Source organism: Dipodomys spectabilis, unplaced genomic scaffold (genome assembly GCF_019054845.1).
Source record: "Dipodomys spectabilis isolate Male_0828 unplaced genomic scaffold, ASM1905484v1 ptg000411l, whole genome shotgun sequence".
Lineage (NCBI taxonomy): Eukaryota > Metazoa > Chordata > Mammalia > Rodentia > Heteromyidae > Dipodomys > Dipodomys spectabilis.
This window is the reverse complement of record NW_024871088.1, coordinates 745,625-765,152: the sequence shown is the minus strand read 5'-3', so window position 1 is coordinate 765,152 and position 19,528 is coordinate 745,625. Positions and strand designations below refer to the sequence as shown.

At 48.8% G+C, this 19,528-nt stretch overlaps 1 protein-coding gene across 1 annotated transcript; it reads right to left on the bottom strand.

Annotated features, from left to right (window-relative positions):
* Positions 1–14,431: 14,431 nt before the first annotated feature.
* Tmem187 (transmembrane protein 187) lies at positions 14,432–19,387 on the bottom strand. The gene is made up of 2 exons (XM_042667541.1): positions 19,135–19,387; positions 14,432–15,474 (listed from the first exon to the last, which is right to left on the bottom strand). Exon 2 carries the CDS (start codon positions 15,232–15,234, stop codon positions 14,434–14,436), a length of 801 nt encoding a protein of 266 aa, XP_042523475.1. The 5' UTR covers positions 15,235–15,474; positions 19,135–19,387; the 3' UTR covers positions 14,432–14,433.
* Between the last annotated feature and the right edge of the window lie 141 nt (positions 19,388–19,528).

The window sequence follows — 19,528 nt, the reverse complement described above, 5'->3', positions numbered from 1 at the left end:
AGTCCTCCAGGTGGTCACGGTGTGTCTTTCCTGGCAGAATTCCCCAGAGAGGCCAGCTCAGCAGTCCTGCATGTCTTTTTGAGTGTCCCTAGCCCCACTCCTTCGCCTATTTGGGTTGTACAACATATGGAGCTATCCAGAAAGAAAGCCATCTGAATTGCCAAGGTAGACTTTTGGATGGTGAACACCTCTGCATAGCCTGTCAAGCCAAGGCCAGGAACTTCCCAAAGGGAAACTGAGGTGCTGTGGCCTCCCTGTGTCCACAGGACCCCTGATTCATTCATCTGAAAGAGGGTTTAGGGGCTGAGGGAGGAGAAATTGGGGGGTTCATGTAAAAGGGGGATGCAGTTTCAGTTTTACAAGATGAAAAGTAGTTCTGGAGTTGCTGGGTACTAGCAGCTCACCCAGGTCATCCTAGCTACTCAGGAGGCTGAGATCTGAGGATAGAAGTTTATTTTATTTTTTTTTTTGTGTCCGGTTGTGGGGCCTGAGCGCTGTCCCTCAGCTCTTCAGCTCAAGGCGAGCACCCTGCCACTTGAGTCCACTTGAGTCACAGCGCCACTTCCGGCTTTTTTTTTGTTTTTGTTTTTGCTTATGTGGTGCTGAGGAATCGAACCCAGGGCCTCAGGCATGCAAGGCAAGCACTCTACCCCTGAGCCACCTTCCCAGCCCCTGAGGATAGAAGTTTAAAGCCAGGGGCTGGGAAGGTGGCTCAGTGGTAGAGCACTTGACTTGCATGCTTGAGGCCCTGGGTTTGATTCCTCAGCACCACATAAGAAAAAAGCTGGAAGTGGTGCTGTGGCTCAAGTGGTAGAGCGCTAGCCTTGAGCTGAAGAGCTGAGGGACAGCGCCCAGGCCCAGAGTTCAGGCCCTATGACCGGACCCAAAAAAAAAAAGAAGGTTAAAGTCAGTCTAGGAAGGAAAGTCTGTGAAACACTTATCTCCAATTATCCACTAGAAAGCCGAAGTGGTGCTGAGGCTCAAAGTGATAGAGTGCTAGCCTTGAGCACAAAAGCTGAGATACAGTGCCCACGCCCTGAGTTCAAGTACCAGAACTGACAAAAAAATTCTGGAGGTGGATTGTGTTGCTATTACACAACTTTATATTTCAGTGTAGGAGATTAAACCCAGGTTCTTGCACAAGCAAAGCACTTGTTCAAAGGAGCAACATTTCCATACCCTAGAAATGTATTTACTACCATTAAAAGGTACACTGAAAATGGTTAAAATGCTGTGCAGTCAATCTGGACCATGAACTTGATTGGTTTAAGAAAAGTTTAGGAGATTAGGGAGATTCCAGAGAGGATTAACTAAGGGGCTGAGGCTCACTTCCCAGTAAGAGGCTGTGAGGCCACATTGGCTAAACTCTAGCCTATACATTAGCCCTAGGGCTCCAATGGAATGAAAGGGGAAAGGACAATCTACTATTCTCTTTCTCCCCCCCCCCCACTCTTCTTCCCCCTCACTCCTCCCCTCCCTTCCTGTTTCTCTCCCTCTCTTCTTTCTCTTTCTCTGTCCTTCTTTCCTTCCTCCCTTTCTTTTTTTGGGGGGGAGGGGGTTTAACTGTATTTTTTGTCTTTTCTTTATTGGTATTAGGGATTGAACCCAGGATGTTGTACTTGCTAGGCAAGTGCTTTGCACTGAACTACATGCTACCCTTTCCTTCCTTCCTTCCTTCCTTCCTTCCTTCCTTCCTTCCTTCCTTCCTTTTTCTTTCTTTCTTTCTTTCTTTCTTTCTTTCTTTCTTTCTTTCTTTCTTTCTTTCTTTCTTTCTTTCTTCTTTCTTCCTTTTTTTTCCTTCTTCTTCCCACCACCATGATATCTTGTCCTCCCCACCTTGAAACTATGAAGCAAATAAATCTTTCCTTCATTGTTTTCCTCAGCTATTTTGTGAAAAGCGTAACTAATACAAATGGCAAATTTTGTCCTATGTGCATTTTACCACAATACTTCTTTTTTTCAGTTTCCAAAGTGCTATATTTTTCAAAATAAAGATGACACAGTTTAGAGACAATGTCTACACAAGAGTTACAAAAAATAGCTGCCCAGGCATACATACATACAGGTTTGTTCATTATACGCATATGGTTATATGTGTGCTTGAAAAAAAAAAGTTCTTTGAAAATAGATACAAGAAGCTAGGCATCGGTGGCTCACACTTGTAACCCTAGCTACTCAGGAGGCTGAGATCTGAGGATCGTGGTTCAAAGCCAGCCCAAGCAGGAAAGTCCACGAGACTCTTCTCTCCAATGAACCACCAGAAAGCCGGAAGTGACACTGTGGCTCAAGTGGTAGAGTGCTAGCCTCGAGCAGAAGAGCTGAGGGACAGCGCCCACCCCAGAGTTCAAGCCCCACAACTGACCAAAACAAAAAACAAAAACAAAACAAAAATGCTACTAGTGTGAACAGAGCCATCCTGAATGCCCCAATAATTCTTGTGTGGCGCTGAGGATTAAAGCCAGGCCCCTCTCCATGCTTTTGCATTCAAGGCTAGCATTCTACCACTTGAACCACACCTCCACTTAGAGTTTTTTGTGTGTGTTGTTCCTGGGGCTTGAATTCAAGGCCTGGGCACTGTCCCTGAGCTTTTTGCTCAAGGCTAGTGCTCTACCACTTGAGCCCTAGCTCCACTTCTGGCTTTCTGGGGGGTTAGTTGGAGATAAGACTCTCATGGACTTTCCTGCCCAGGCTGGCTTCAACCTGCAATCCTCAGATCTCAGCTTTCTGAGCTAGGATTACAGAAATGAACTACTCACTGGTGCCCAACTTGTTTTTACTATTTTTGTTTCTGAGACAGTCTTACTGACTTTGTCAAGGCTGGCATCCATCTTGAGATGTTCTTGTCTCTGCCTCCTGGACAGCTAGTTTTACAGGTATAGGCCACCATCCCCACTCACAATAAACAGGCCTCATGCCTGTAATCCTAGCTACTCAGAAAGCTGAAATCTGAGGATCGCAGTTTGAAGCCAGCCTGGGCAGGAAAGTCCATGAGACTTTTTTTTTTTTTCGTCAGTTGTGGGGCTTGAACTCAGGGCTTGGGTGCTATCTCTAAGCCTCTTTGTGTTCAAGGCTAGAGCTCTACCACTTGAGCCACTGTGCCACAATTAGGAGTTTTGACTGGTTAATTAGAGGTAAGAGTCTCACGGGCTGCCCAGGCTGGCTTCAAACTGTGATTCTCAGATCTCAGCCTCCTGAGTAGCTAGGATTACAGTTGTGAGCCACTGGCACCTGGCTCCATGAGATTCTTATCCCCAGTGATCCACCAAAAAGGTGAAAGTGGAGCTACAGATCAAGTGGCAGAGCACTAGCCTTGAGTAAAAAAAGTTAAGGGACGGTGTCCAGGCCCTGAGTTCAGGCCCCAGGACTGGCAGAAAAATAACGACGTTTGGATCCAAAGTCATCATTTCAAGGGCTCTCTGGAATAGAGGTACTAACAAGAGCGACAGAGGAAAAGCCCAGAGCCCCAAGGCCCCTTCCTGTCTCTCCACAGTGAGCCATCCTGAGCTGTCAAGCTGTTAGCACTATGACTCATGCCCCCATCTGTAAGATGCTGTGAGAGTGATGGAGTCTTGCTCCCTTGCAACTTCAGGCTGTGGCAGGTAACGTTGGGGTTCCCCACACCTAAGATGTACTCAGGTCATCCCTACTCACTATTGCCTATGTCCTACGGACAGGAAAATGAAACTCACCCCATTACTGAACAGCAGAAATAAACCTTAACTCTGTGACTTTTTGACTCTGTGTGTGTGTGTGTGTGTGTGTGTGTGTGTGTGTGTGTGTGTGTGTACTAGTCTTAGGGCTTGAACTCAGGACCTTGGCACTGTCCACTTGAGCCACAGCTCCACTTCTGGCTTTTTTGGTAATTTGTTAGATATCAGTGTCACAGACTTTCCTGCCCTAGCTGGCTTTGAACTTCGATCCTTTTGAGTTGCTAGGATTACAGGCTTGAGCCATCAGCTATTTGAGAAGCATAAATAAGAGGATTGTGGCTAGTCCAGGATTATGCCAGACATAAATGCAAGATTCGATTGTTTAAATAAAAGTGAAAATGTACTATGGATAGGGTTCAGGTGGTTGACTATTACCTAGCAAGTGTGAACCCTGAGTTAAAACCCCAGTACTGCCAATTACACACACACACACACACACACACACACACACACACACACACACACACACACACACACACAAACAGAAACTGATACTCTGTGCCCATTAAAGATTAAGTTCCGGGCTGGGAAGGTAGCTCAGTGGTAGAGTGCTTGCCTTGCATGCATGAGGCCCTGGGTTCGATTCCTCAGCACCACATAAGCAGAAAAAAGCCGGAAGTGGCACTGTGGCTCAAGTGGTAGAACACTAGCCTTGAGCTGAAGAGCTGAGGGACAGTGCCCAGGCCCAGAGTTCAGGCCCCACGACCCACAAAAAAAAAAAAAAGATTAAGTTCCTACTTCCCCCTTCGTGCATGTTGTAGCATGGGTCAGAATTTCCTTCCTTTTCAAGAATGAGTGATATTCCATTGTAAGTTTGACCACATTTTGTGTTTCTACTCATCCACTGATGAATATAGGTCTCTTGTACCTTGTGACTATGCTAAATGATGCTGTTGCAACCATGGCTCTTTTCTTTTCTTTTCTTTTTTGTCAGTTGTGGGGCTTGAACTCTGGGCCTGGGCGCTGGCCCTGAGCTCTTCAGCTCTAGGCGAGAGCTCTACCACTTGAGCCACAGCACCCCTTCCAGTTTTCTGGTGGTTCATTGGAGTCTCATGGACTTTCCTGGCTTTGAACCGAGATCCTCATATCTCAACCTCTTGAGTAGCTGGGATTACAGGCATGAGCCACCTGTGCCTGGCAACCATGGCTCATTAAGTCCCTGCTCCTAAGTCTTTTAGGGGTATACCCACAAATGGGATTGCTAGATTGTGTGGCAGGTCTTTTTTATTTGGTTTTTTTGGGGGGGGGAACCTCAATATGAAACTGGGAAATGGGAGGGTGGAGATGGGAAGGGATGGGAAGGGGAAACAAAGGAGGAGGCAACAATGCTCGATAAAAAATGTACTCATTATCTTGCCCAGGTAATTGTAACCCCTCTATAAGGTATTTTCACAATTTACAAAAAAAAGAAGCCAGGCGCTGGTGGCTCTCGCCTGTAATCGTAGCTACTCAGGAGGCTGAGATCTGAGGATCATGGTTCAAAGCTAGTCTGGGCAAGGAAAGTGCGTGAGACTCTTAGCTCCAATAAATCACTCAAAAACTGGAAGTGGTGCTGTGGCTCAAGCGGTAGAGCGCTCGTCTTGAGCTGAAGAACTGGGGGACAGCGCCCAAGCCCAGAGTTCAAGGCCCATGAATGACAAAAAAAAAAAAAAAGAAACTGGAAAATGGAGGCTGGGAAGATAACTCAGTGGTAGAGTGCTTGCCTTGCATGCATTGGCCCTGGGTTCGATTCCTCAGCACCACATAAGCAGAAAAAGCTGGAAGTGGCACTGTGGCTCAAATGGTAGAGCACTAGCCTTGAGCTGAAGAGCTGAGGGACAGCGCCCAGGCCAAGTTCAGGCCCCACAACCAACAAAAAATAAAGAAAAAGAAAAAGAAACTGGGAAATGGAAACTAAAACAAAAGGAAATTGTGGGTTGCCCCATGAGCTCAGCAGAGGGTAAACCCCGCAGCCACGCCAGTCCTGGGAGGCCATGATGCTATGGAAACTTAGGGGCAGGGATTTGGCAACCAGAGTGTTCTCATACGTAAGCGACGAGTGGCACGCACAGCCTGTCTGCATTTGTGAGCAATGAGGAACCATGCCACGGCTGAGCTCTGGGCAGTGCAGGACACGTGCAGAAGGTGGAAACCAGACAGAGAGTGGCATGGCTCTTGTGCATATCCAAGGAGCCTGTTGCACCGGGCAGCTGGGTGGAGAGCAGGGTTGGGCCCCAACTGAATGTGTCAGGTTTCAGGCCGAGATGGTGGCAGTGGGGCCTTCTTGGCTGAGGCCCACTGCAAGTGAGGCCGGGAATGGGAAGAAGAGGCAAAAGGAAAACCAGAAGTCAGCATTCTGAATAAAACAGAAAACAGCTGGGTGTCAGCGGCTCATACCTGTAGACCTGGCTACTCAGGAAGCTGAGATCTGAGGATCACTATTCAAAGCTAGCCAGGGTAGGAAAGTCAGTGAGATCTTTATCTCCAATTAGGCACCAAAAAGCTGGAAATGGCACTGTGGCTCAAAATGGTAGAGCACTAGCCTTGAGCACAAAAGCCCAAGCACAGTGCCTAAACCCTGAGTTCAATCCCCAGGACCAGCACAAAAGAAGAATGGAAGGAAGGAAGGAAGGAAGGAGAGAAAACAAAGATCAAAGCAAAAGGTGGGGGCTGGGAAGGTGGCTCAGTGGTAGAGTGCTTGCTTTGAATGTATGAGGCCCTGGGTTCTATTCCTCAGCACCACATAAGCAGAAAAAGCCAGAAGTGGTGTTGTGGCTCAAGTGGTAGAGCACTAGTCACGAGCTGAAGAGCTGAGGGGCAGCACCCAGGCCAAGAGTTCAGGCCCCACAACTAGCCAAAAAATAATAATAATAAAATAAAAAGCAAAATGTGTCAATGGAAGAATCTAGAAAAGATTGAGAAGGTGAGGAAGACCCAGCCTGCCACTTCAGGCCTCACTGACTGCCCAGAGCTAGAGGCCCAACCCTGGGCACACGATGCCACACACTGGGCAAAGTGTGTAGTGGCCATGTGGGCAGGGTAGTTACAAAGGCTGCTTGTCAGCCTGCAATACACAGAGCTCAGGAAGCCAGCAGGCTAGGAGATAGCTCAATGGAAAGCCTCCCCTGACGCCAGATTATTATGTGCAGGATGACTTGAGGACACTCTTTTTTTTTGGGGGGGGTCCGGTCATGGGGCCTGAACTCTGGGCCTGGGCGCTGTCCCTCAGCTCTTCAGCTCAAGGCTAGCACTCTACCACTTGAGCCACACCGCCACTTCCGGCTTTTTTCTTTTTGCTTATGTGGTGCTGAGGAATCGAACCCAGGGCCTCAGGCATGCGAGGCAAGCGCTCTACCACTGAGCCAACTTCCCAGCCCTTGAGGACATAAGTTACCTACTTTTTAGCTTTCCAATGTTTCTGCTCATGAAGGCCTCTCAAGGAAACATCACCGGCCCTGTGTTCCTGGTTTAAGGGAGTGAAGAGCCCTTGTAGTCCAAGGCTAAGACAAACAAACTGCTTCCTGTTCTCTATAGAACATGACATGAACTTATTTATAAATGCACAGTTGAGCTTTAACAATGATTTTGGAATTATTATTATTTTAGAATTTTTGGTGTTGAGGATTGAACCCAGGGCCTTTTGCATGCTGAACACACTTCATGCCTCTCCCCTTAGATTAGCTTTCAAATTTTATAAGCGTGTCACTGGTGGCTCAAGTCTGTAATCCTAGCTGCTTGAGAGGCTAAGATCTGAGAAGCCAGTCCTGGCACGGAAGTCTAGGAGATTTATCCCCAATTAACCATCAAAAAGCAGAAAGTGGCACTGTGGCTCAAGTGGTAGATGGTAGCCTTGAGCAAAAGGACACTGGGGACAGTGTCCAGGCCCAGAATTTGAGACCCAGGACCAGAAAAAAGAGCACCTGCAGGGGCTGGGAAGGTGGCTCAGTGGTAGAGTGCTTGTCTTGCATGCTTGAGGCCCTGGGTTTGATTCCTCAGCACCACATAAGCAGAAAAAGCTGGAACTGATGCTGTGGTTCAAGTGGTAGAACACTAGTCTTGACATGAAGAGCTGAGGGACAGTGCCCAGGCCCAGAGTTCAGGTACCATGACCAGCAAAAAAAAAAAAAAAAAAAGCACCTGCAAATTATTAAAAGACAGGGCTGGGAAGGTGGCTCAGTGGTAGAGCGCTTGCCTTGCATGCATGAAGCCCTGGGTTCAATTTCTCAGCACCACCTAAGCAAAAAGAAAAATGCCAGAAGTGGTGCTGTGGCTCAAGTGGTAGAGCGCCAATCTTGAGCTGAAGAGCTGAAGGACAGCGCCTGGCCCAGAGTTCAGGCCCCATGACCTGACCCCCCCCATAAAAAAGAGAGAAAAGACCCTGGAAATGGGGAAAGAATATATACTAGCAAGTCACAGAAGGACAAACTCAAACTTGTAACAGACAAACATGCATATGCTAGCAGTGCATTAATGTGTGGAAGGGCGGGTGGGCTGTGTTAAAGTTACGATCAGATCTCTTTCCCTATCAGATTAGCACAACAGGAAAGACTGGCCACCCTTTGCTGGTGGGTGAGGGCCAAGGGAAGCAGGGAAAGTGCTGGAAGAAATGAGAAACAATCAAGAGCTTAACACAAGTGCACTTCAGCACGACTGGACAGCTCCGGGCCAAGGCTACCCGTCACCATAGGAATTGCACGGCAGGTGCGTGAATGTTAATATCTCTAGCCCCCAGCTGCATCTGTGGAACCCAGACCTGAACTCCACCCTGCCCTTCACAAAGACAGATCTCTCCCTGGGTTCCCCTCCTGCTGGTTGGTTTCTCTGGGATAGGAAGGTCTGCACACTCTCCGCCCAGACCTAACTGTGCATGCAGAGAACCTCTGGCCTCTACCCAGATGTGATAAGGATGCCCCTGAATGGGGAGGGGCTCCCTGTCTCCCTCTCCCGTGGGGGAGGTGGCCTTGTCAGCCTCATCTCTCAAGTAAGCACCTTTTCCTGTACAAGACTCTGACCGTGTGCTCTTCTGGGATGGGGCTTTCAGTGGGCACACAGCCCAAGTGTGTGCAAGGCAATGAGGGAACATGGCAGCCCTGACCAAGAAGCATGCGTGTGCTGTTGAAGCCACACAGGCCTCGGGGATGGCTGGGGCCGGGGGACACTGACATTCTTCTGGAGACTTTTCTGTGTGGCTCGTTTCTCCTTACCTGCCAGCCTGCACTGTCCATGCACCAGAACAAAAACAACAAAGCGTTGTTTGGGGTTTTATTTTGAGCCAGAGTCTTACGATGGAGTCCAGATGGGCCTCAAACTTGTGATCCTCCGTCTCAGCCTCCCAACTGCTGGGATTCGAGGTGTGGTGTTACTGTGCACTCTAGTTGCAGTTTCGTTCTTCTGAGACACAAGGGACGGTCCACATGGGTGCTGACCTTGTTCTCCACTTAAGAGCGTCTAAGCTATTCAATCAAGGGTCAGGGAGAGGCCCTGGCTGTCATCCCAGCTATGGACCCCAGAAGCTCAGACCACAGGAATCCAGAAGCAGCCAAGTTCCCTAAGCCCAGTGGACTTTTTGTGGTGCAGAAAGCCACGGAGGAGAGGTAGGGAGAGGGAGGCCCAACCATGAGCCCTGCCTCATTATTGTGTCGGTGGCCTCTGGCATCTGCCATCTCCAGGTCTGGGCTGCCACAGTGAGGTTCCAGCCCCAGCAGTGACATTCGCCTAAGCAGGAAGGAATGAATGCAGGAAGCACGTAGCTGATTTTTTTTAAAGGTGAGGTAGTTCTAGCCTACCACCTGCTGGGGGCCCTCTCACACCTCCCTCCTGCTTAGCCCCGTCCAGGCTCTGGGGCTTCTGGCTATGGTTGAGTTGGCTCCCTGTAGCCCTGCTGGATTTAACTAATAAAAAAAAAAATTATAGGGCAGCAGTTAAATCTGAATTTCAGTAGGACAATGAATAACTTTTCAGTATAAGCATGCAATATTTCACACACATGAGTAAAAGCATTATTGGCCAGTCCTGCATATAATCTAACAACTGTAGAGAGAAGAGAGGGGTTGGGCTTCCAAATCTGAATGTGCCACCTGTTTCCTGTGCGGACCCAACCCGACACATAAGAATGAATACCAGAAGGTTCTCAATGTGATTGCATAGGAGCTAGCAAAAATGAAAAATAACACTATGAAATCTCTTAATATATACTATTGAGAGAGTGAGAGTATGTGTTTGTGCCAGAGAGAGAGAGAGAGAGAGAGAGAGAGAGAGAAAGCAAGCAAGCAAGCCAGATGCCATTGGCTCATGCCTATAATTCTAACTACTGAGGAGGCTAAGATATGAGTCTCACAATTTGAAGCCAGGCAAGAAAGTCCATGACATTCTTTTTTGGCCAGTCCTGGGGCTGGAACTCTGGGCCTAGGCATTGTCCTGGAGCTTTTGTGTTCAAGGCTAGCACTCTAAAATGTGAGCCACAGTTCCACTTTTGGATTTTTATGGCTAATTGAAGATAAGAGTCTCACTGACTTTCCTGCCTGGCTTCAAACCACGATCCTCAGATCGCAGCCTCCTCAGTAGCTAGAATTACGGGTGTGAATCACTGGTGCCTGGCTCTTATTACAATTACTCACCAAAACTCCAGATGTGGAGCTGTGGCTCAAGTGGTAGAATGCTGCCCTTCAGTGAAAAGTGCCCTGGCCCTAAATTCAATCCCTAGGACAGGTGTGGGGAGGAGAGGAGAGGAGAAGGGAGGGAAACAAGATTAAACTGGTGTTTGCAGCTCAAAGGTGTGGAATGAACAAAGGCCCACGGTCCTAGCAGAGTCCCTCCCATCAGAGTGCAGATTGGGGAGGAGAGCTGGGGGCTTGGCTTAGCGGTAGAACACCTGCCTGGCAACCTCAGTTCCAACTCTAGTAGCATCAAAAAGAAAAAAAAATGACTTGGGCATTGGTGGCTCTTGCCTATAATCCTAGCTACTCAGGAGGCTGAGATCTGAGGATCACAGTTCAAAGCCAGCCTGGGCAGGAAAGTCTGTGAGATGCTTTTTTCCAACAAAGAATCCAAAAGTGGAGCTGTGGCTCAAGTGGTAGAGAGCTAGCCTTGACGGGAAAAAAAAAGCTCAGGGACAGTTCCTAGGCCTGGAGTTCAAGTCTCAAGACAGGCACAAAAGAATAAAATCAATAAATGAGGGAAGTTCCTGATAGAGAAATAACAAAAGGAGGGGGCTTCTTGGAGCCAAATGAAGATCCTAACCCACAAGGACCCCCAATCCCATCTCCTATGCTACCTCCTCTCTGAGTCCGTAGGGAAACGCACCCCCCCAGCCTCTGGGCTAAGGACACCCCCATAGGGGTGCACAGCATTCGGCATCTCCCAGAGCACAGGGAGCCTCTGAGACAGAACTTCCAAAGGAACAAAACCATTTCCTTGGCACACACTGTCCCTGCTCTCCACCCTGCCTGGACTGCATGTCCTGCCTTGAGGCCCCAACCTGTGGGCCAGGCCTTGAAGGGGCAGAGGTTGCTGAGATATCTCTTACGGACCCTTCACTGAACTTTCCAAAGGGTTCCTCACACATGGGTTTGGTGGGACTCACTACCCACTTACTCACTTGAGATGCACCCAGTGACGAGTTTCAGATCACCCCAGTTATCACAGCGCCGCAAGTTCACCCTGAGGCCCTCGTAGGAGGGCCTCGCAGGCACTGAGCAGGTCGTGGGCAGCCTGTCTTCCCAGGCCATTCCGCAGGGACAAGGTGTCTTCTCTCTTGTCCTGTACTACCCTTGTGCCAATCGCTTATCTATGTAATTTGTGTGCATCCACTCAGATGGGTCTAGAAAGGCCAGAATGGGAAGATCCTATGATATTTGTGGTTATTGGAATGAAGCCTAGCACTGGAGAGATAGTGAACTAAGTGAGTGAGTAGTATTAGCTTTCTTTAGAAGTCTCCATTCTAAGGCAGGCACTAGTGGTTTGTGCTCATAATCTTAGCTACTCAAGAAGCTGAGATCCAGACCGTGGCAGTTTGTTTGGGTTTTTCTTTTTAACTGTCTTTTTTTTGTCTTTTCTTTTTTGGTACTGGGGATCCAACCCAGGGCGTTGCACTTGCTAGGCAAGCGTTTTGCCACTGAGCTACATCCCAGCCCAACCATGGCAGTTTGAAGGTGTGGTTTCAGTGGTACAGTGACAGCTTAGCAAGTAAGTTAAACTATCTGGAGGCCCCAAGTTCAAAATCCAATACCACCAAAAAACCCAGTCCCCTTTACAGCCCAGTGATGCTGTCCCACGCCTACGATACCAGCATTCACGAGGCTGAAGCAGGATTATGAGCTCAAGGCCAAGTTGAACTGCATGAAGACTTTATCTCAAAAAGAAAAACAATGTCTCTTTTCTAGATCCAATGCCTATAAAGGCAGGGAGAGAGAGTGCATGGAGGTGAGGGGAAGGGTCTCCAGGAGCCCCTCGTGGGCAGTCCAAAGGCAGAATCCTCAGCACCTCATATTACTCAGTATAACCCATAGGGGTGGGCTGGGAAGGTGGTTCAGTGGTAGAGCACTTGCCTTGTATGCAGGAGGCCCTGGGTTCGATTCCTTAGCACTACATAAGCAGCAAAAGCCAGAAGTGGTGCTATGGCTCATGTGGTAGAGTGCTACCCTTGAGCTGAAGAACTAAGGCCCCATGACTGACCAACCCCCCCCCCCAAATTAAAAAAAAAAAACCCAAAGGGGTGTTGTACCCTGACCCACAGATTGGAAACTCTGATTCACGCCTGTAATCCTAGCTACTCAGGAGGCTGAGATCTGAGGATCCTGGTTCAAAGCCAGCTGGCAAAGAAAGTCCTGGAGACTCTTATCTCCAATAAACTACTCAGAAAAAAGCCAGAAGTGGTGCTGTGGCTCAAGCAGTAGAACACTCATCTTGGGCACAGAGGTTCAGGACAGCACCCAGGCCCTGAGTTCAAGCCTGGGGACTGGCCAAAAAGTATGATTCATGAGTTCATGAATTTAATGCTCTCATGGACACATTCAGCCTACTCGATGACAGACACAGGAAGACAGCTGGGCCCCACCCGAGTGGTAGACCCACATACAACTTTACTTTCTTTTGTTTTCTGTTTGTGTGGTCCTGAGGCTTGAACTCAGGGCCTGGACACTATCCCTGAGCTTTTGTGCTCAAGGCAAGTGTTGGGCCACTTTAAGCCACTTTGAGTCTGTAATACTCTTACACACTTTCCTGCCTGGGTTAGCTTTGAACCAGAGTCCTCAGATCTCAACCTCCTGAGTAGCTGGATTACAGGCATGAGTCACCAGCATATGCCTTAAATTTTTTTTTTTCCATCTAGACATGCCCAGTCTCATCCCATGAGCGATGTGGGGTGACGTGGCTGTCCTGTGACTTGCCTACAGCGAACACGAAATGAAGTCAGAGTACAGCAGTCACGAGTGTGTCATCTGGCTGCTGCTGGACATGCACAACCCCAGTCACCACTGGGGACACTCACTGGCCAGCTGTCCCCAGACTGCCATCCTCAAGATAGTGCAGATAACTACTCTCTCCAGCTTTGAGCATGGTGGTGTTCTTGGGGTCATTCCCCCCCCCCCCCCGCATTTTATTTTTGAAATGTTTCAAACTACAGAACAATGAGGACCTGCAACCAGTTCCAGCACCCCTCCCCAGGTCTTTATTTCTTCCAGCAAGTTCGATAATACAACTCACCTGCAGTGTTGCAGTCCTCCTCATCAGGGAGGACAGTGTGTGTGGAAGCTTCCTGTGCTGTCATATACTGTCCCACTCAGGACATGTGATGACAAGAGAATGTCACTGGACAAGAGAATGTCACTGGACAAGAGAATGTCACTGTCAGGAGCCCATTGGTAGGCAGCTTCTTCCCACGTTTTATTTTGTCAGTTGTGATGGGGCTTGAACTCTCAGCCCGGTTGGTATCCCTTAGCTCTTCAGCTCAAGGCAAGTGCTCTACCACTTGAGCCACAGTACCACTTCCAGTTTTCTAGTGATTGATTGGAGATATGAGTCTCCCAGACTTTCCTGCCCAGGCTGGCTTTGAACCTCGATCCTCAGATCTCAGGCTCCTGAGTAGCTAGGGTTACAGGCGTGAGCCACCAGCTCCCCACCCACCTTATTTTAAAATCTAATTTTACTGTGGTTACTAAGGTATTGTTTAATTTTTTATTGTTATTATAAAGGTGATATACACAGGGGTTACAGTTTCACAAGCCAGGTAATGAGTCCATTGTTGTTGTTTTTTTTAACAATGTCACCCCTTCCTTTGCTTCCTCCCAGTTTTCCCTACCCACAGTTGCATAGGCTACTTTCCATATAGTGTGTATTGAATAGCATAATGTCTTCCCACATTTAAAAAATTTTTTTACCTCTTTTTTTTTTATTGTGAAAATGCTATACAGAGGGGTTACAATTACATGGGCAAGGTAATGAGTACATTTCTTTTTTTTTTTTTGGTCCGGTCGTGGGGCCTGAACTCTGGGCCTGGGCGCTGTCCCTCAGCTCTTCAGCTCAAGGCTAGAGCTCTACCACTTGAACCATAGCGTGACTTCCGACTTTTTTCTTTTTGCTTATGTGGTGCTGAGGAATTGAACCTAGGGCCTCAGGCATGCAAGGCAAGCGCTCTACCACTGAGCCACCTTCCCAGCCCCATGAGTACATTTCTTATCAAGCATTGTTGCCTCCTCCTTTGTTTCCCCTTCCCGTCCCTTCCCATCTTCCCCCCGCACCCCACATTTTAATGCATCTTTTCCTTGGGATGGAGTCTTGGCGAAGTATTTAAATTGGTCAGAAACAAAAATGCAAAATGAAACTGGAGCACATCACAGACTTTGGACCAGAAGTGGCCTGTGAGGCGCTGGAAAGGAAGCCACTGGGCAAGCTCATGGTCATACAGCTTGAGGAGCACAAAACCCAGGCAGGAGAGCATGCCCAAGGCTAAGTAGGTGGCTGAGGTGTCACTGCCATACCGCCTGTGGGTGCGGAGGGCCTGCCCAACAGCAGCCACCACGTGAGTACCCAGTGCCACCTCGAACCCCTGCGGGTGCAGCAGGGCAAGGCCATAACTGGACAGGGACAGGCCCTCGATGCAGAGCAACAACCAAGGTGCCCAGCCTCTATCTATGGAGAGACACCAGGCCACCACCCAGGCAAATATAGGCAAGGTCAGCCACTGGTCAAGCACCGCAGCAGGGTGTGTCTGTGTCCAGATCCGTAGCCACTGAACAGGACCGTAGACCAGGGCCATGCTGGCAAAGACATCCTTCAGGTACTGAGCTCTCTGCAGCTCGGTGGCATGGCCCAGGGTACCAACATCTGTCCACATCCAGCACGCTCCCAGTAGCACGTAGGCCAAGTTAATGAGTGAGTTGAAGGGCATGGCTAGGAAGGCAGGCAGGCGCTCATCCATGGCTTCCGCATAGTGCTCAAAGCCCACTTGCACAAAGACATCCTCGAAAAAGCCCATGTACACTGTGGCTGCACACAGGCCGCTGGCCACGCACACATGGCAGATGGCCTGCCATGACTCAGGCTTCATCTTGACTTGGCTAGAGAGCTGAAAAGCATAGCCGTCTTCACCTTTATTCAGAATTCAGATAAATGGCCTTTGCAAAGCATTCCTGGGCCTCCCAGCTGAGCCAGCAGGAAGAAGTCTCTGAGATTTCTGCTACAGATGCTAAGACTCTGCCCTGGGGTGGCTGCAGCAGGCTGGAAGAAGGCAGGAGGCTTTCTGATTGGCTGGCGCGAGGGGCCGACTGAGCTGCCTTCTTCCTTTGTGCTTATGAAAAGAATGTGGTTAGAAAAAAAAAAACACCTTCTAAAAAGGAGCCTCCATCTTCCCCCTTGTCAGCTTCAGGATCCACTCACATTTTCCATCAAACAAAGTAAATAAGAGTGAAACAGTACTGTGTCTTCACCTTCTAGCTCACTATCTCTAGAAATCTCTGTTGCATACAGGCTTTGCACCTTTCCTCTCTTGGTTCCTACATGGTGCGTATTATACAGTCCTGCTCACTGTGTTTGGTAGAACACAGGAAGCTCCCCCCCCCCCCCCCCCCCCCCCGCAGCCTCCAGTCAGAGGGATTATAAATATGCAGCTTTCTAGCCCAGCCACAAAGCCCTTTTGTGTGCCAGTCCTGGGGCTTGAACTCAAGGCCTCAGCACTGTCTCTGAGCTTCAGTTTACTGGACTAGTGCTCTCCCACTTGAGCCACAGCTCCACTTCTGGCTTTTTGTGAGTAGTTTACTGGAGATGAGTCTGACATAGTATTGTGTGTTCTACAGCTAAAAAGGGGGAGGGGGAGTCTCACAGCCAGCACCAGTGATTCATGCCCATTATCCTAGCTACTCCAAAGGCTGAGACCTGAGGATCGTGGCTAGTAGCCAGCACAGACAGAAAAGTCTCCATGAGACTCTTATGTCCAAGCAACCACTCAAAACCTGGAAGTTGAACTGTGGCTCAAAGTGGTAGAGTGCTAGCCTTGAGCAAAAAGAGCCCAGGGACAATGCTCAGACCCATGACTGACCAAAAAACAAAAAGAGTCTCACAAACTTGGCTGCTTTTGAACCATGATCCTCAGATCTCAGCCTCGTGAGCAGCTAGGAATACAGGCATCAGCCACCAGTGCCTGACTAGCCAGGACTTTTTGCTGGTTATTTTGCAAGGCAAGCGCTCTACCACTGAGCCACCTTCCCAGCCCCTTGCTGGTTATTTTGAAGATGGGGGTCTCACAAACTTTTCTACCCAAACCAACTTTGAACCGTGATCCTCTAGACTTCAGCCTACTAAGTAGCTAGGATTATAGGCATGAGCCACCAGCACCAAGGCACAAAGCCCTTTTTAACCAAATCTCCAGATGAACTAGAAAACAGTACATGCAGTACAGAATTTGGCAATGTGGCCTGCACTAGAAAAGGGTGACAACCCCAAATCACCATTTTTCTCTGCTCTATGACAAAACCTTTCACTGCCTGCAGTCATAGAACCAGACTATCACAGTTAATGGTTGTGGGACCTGTGGTGTGAGTGAGCAAAGAAGTACAGATGTATAGGAATTGTTTTCTTCTTTTTTTTTTTTTTTTTTGTCGGTCGTGGGGCTTGAACTCTGGGCCTGGGTGCTGTCCCTCAGCTCTTCAGCTCAAAGTGAGCGCTCTACCACTTGAGCTACAGCGCCACTTCCGGTTTTCTGGTGGTTTATTGGAGATAGGAGTCTCACGGTCTCTCCTGCCCGGGCTGGCTTTGAACCACGATCCTCAGATCTCAGCCTCCTGAGTAGCAATTGTTTTCTTCTTGAGACAGGGGGTTGCTCTGTAACCCAGACTGGCCTTGGAATCACAATCCACCTGTCTCTACCTCAGCTCCTGTCAGGGTGTCATGTGTACAATCATACCTGGCCAGAAATGCATTGACACTGGGAGGAAGATGTTCAATACCATGAAAAATGACTCAGCCAACAAGGCAAGCACACAGACATGAAGGACAGCCCTCAACACCCCGAGCCCCACCCCCGCTGTCCTCCAACACCAGTCTCTCTTCCACTCCTTACTCTCCCTCTTACTAACTAGTCACGAACCATTCTAGGTCTCAATGTGCTTATCTTCAAAATGTGGGAGCTAATAGCACCTTCATGCCACGGTCCTCACATCTCATATCTGAGTAGCTAGGACTACAGGCGTGAGACACTGGCACCTGGCAAAACCCAGTCTCTTGGTCAGATTTGAAGGACTACCCACAGATAGTGTTAAAAGCTCCTAAGGGGAGCCGGAGTGAGAGTTCTAGGCTCTCCTGTCTGCTGGAAAGCAGGCTGGCAAGCTGGGAACAGGACTTAAACATGGTCAGCTTGACTGAGGAGGAAATCCAGGAAGGGTATAGAAAGCAACTCTTCTTTCCTGAGATAGGAAAGTGTCTACCTTAGGCCAGGCTGAAAGTGCTAAGCAATCAAATCAATTGTCCAAGTTCCCCAGAAAAATCAGGCTGGTTACTATGTAGCTTAGCTCCTCCAGACCCCACAATTGCTACAACCCTTGCTCTGTGGCTTATTGTTTCTCAGAGCTTCTCCTGGAACCTGGCAGATGATGGTTCAACAGCATTGACTTTGGGGTCCGGGGTCCTACAAATTGTAAAACAAAATTTGAGACAGATTCTCAATGTGTGGCTCAGTCTGGCTGCATAATTCAAGACCCTCTTGTCTTAGCCTGCTGAGTGCTGGCACTGCAAGTATGCGCCCTCAGACCTAGTTAATTATGAAAATTTCCTAGGTGAGGGGCTTCCATCAAACAAGCTCTTTAGACTTCCTTGCTTTCTGTGACTGCATACATTACGCAGCAGCCACTATCACCTCCAGCTGAAGGAATAGAGGTGGTTTCTTTGTCCTGTAGCATTTATGACAGCTGTTGGGTCCATATGCACCCCCCCCTTGCTGTCTTATTTGGGGACATAATTTAGTATATGCATAGCAGGTGAGGACGACCTGAGGCAAATGCAAGCCCAAGCAGCCCAGAGCAAGCACCGTGGCTTTTGAATTTGAGGGAGATACATGATCAATCCAGAGAAGATCATGGGAAAATAGCTGCTCAGTTTCCTGATTTTGGGCGGGAGGGTCTTGGGGGCCAGAGAGGTCATGACCTGAGAAAGTCACACAGAGCAGTCGATGACATGGTCATGTTATAAGCAAGGTGTCTTTGGCTGTGCTACAGTGCTCTATGACATTTTCATGTGCTTCCAAGTGTATAAACTAAAACATAATAAACTCAATAAGTGTAATAGGTGGAAAGAAGATTTCAGTATTTCTGAACAAGTATGATATGGTAATGTATGTGCTTCTTTACTAACATAGTAAATTACAAGTTGTTGTAATTGTGAGATCTTACAGTTTAGTTTGTTACACTTGTCTATAAGTATAGAGTGTGAAATGATCTGTCTATTTTCTTTTTTTTTTTTTTGGTCCGGTCATGGGGCCTGAACTCTGGGCCTGGGCGCTGTCCCTCAGTTCTTCAGCTCAAGGCTAGCACTCTACCACTTGAGCCACAGCGCCACTTCCGGCTTTTTTTTTTCTTTTTGCTTATGTGGGGCTGAGGAATCGAACCCAGGGCCTTGAGCATGCAAGGCAAGCGCTCTACCACTGAGCCACCTTCCCAGCCCCTCTGTCTATTTTCTTTAGGAACAAAGTCCCGGTTTGGGTAATGCTCTGTGCTCTGCTTCCCATACCTGTAATATCAAGAAATGTTCTTTTGCGACGAGAGATTATTGATAATAAAACTAAAATAAAGATGAAATAAAGTGGGGAAGCCGTCATGTGTTCATGCAATAGTCTGAGGAACACGATACCACTTAGAAATCCTAGGCTACAGCCTGCATGTGTGGCAGATGACAGGCTGTGGCAGGAGGCGCAGGAGGCGTCCTGGGAGACTTGGGGCATGAGGGTGATGCTGGTACCCACCTTTCAAGGTTGTCGTGAGAATTCAGAATATTGGCGCGAAAAGGCCAGCAACATCCATCCGGGTATTTTTTTGTCTGTCTTGCTTTGCTGGGGCAAATTCAAATCGAGAAAAAGGGCGGACCCGAAAGGCGACCCTGCGCCTGCGCAAGGGGCGGGGTGTGGAGCCCTGGGAAGCAGGCGGGGCGAGATGACGTGGGAAGACGCGAATGATGTAAGCAGTTCCCTAGCTCGCCGTTCCAGACCTGCCGGCTCTCCGCCCGCCCCGCGGCTAGCAGGACTTGTGCGGGGCGACAGAGGAGGCTTGGCGCGTCGCGGCCCCGTGCATGGCCCGGGCTTATTTCTCTGAGACCAGCAGGGAGGCAGCGGTGCCGGGGGCCGTGCTGCCGGGCCTGGG

Excerpts from the sequence above, each read along its gene's own strand:
- Tmem187 (XM_042667541.1), bottom strand. The coding sequence starts at position 15,234 with ATGAAGCCTGAGTCATGGCAGGCCATCTGCCATGTGTGCGTGGCCAGC.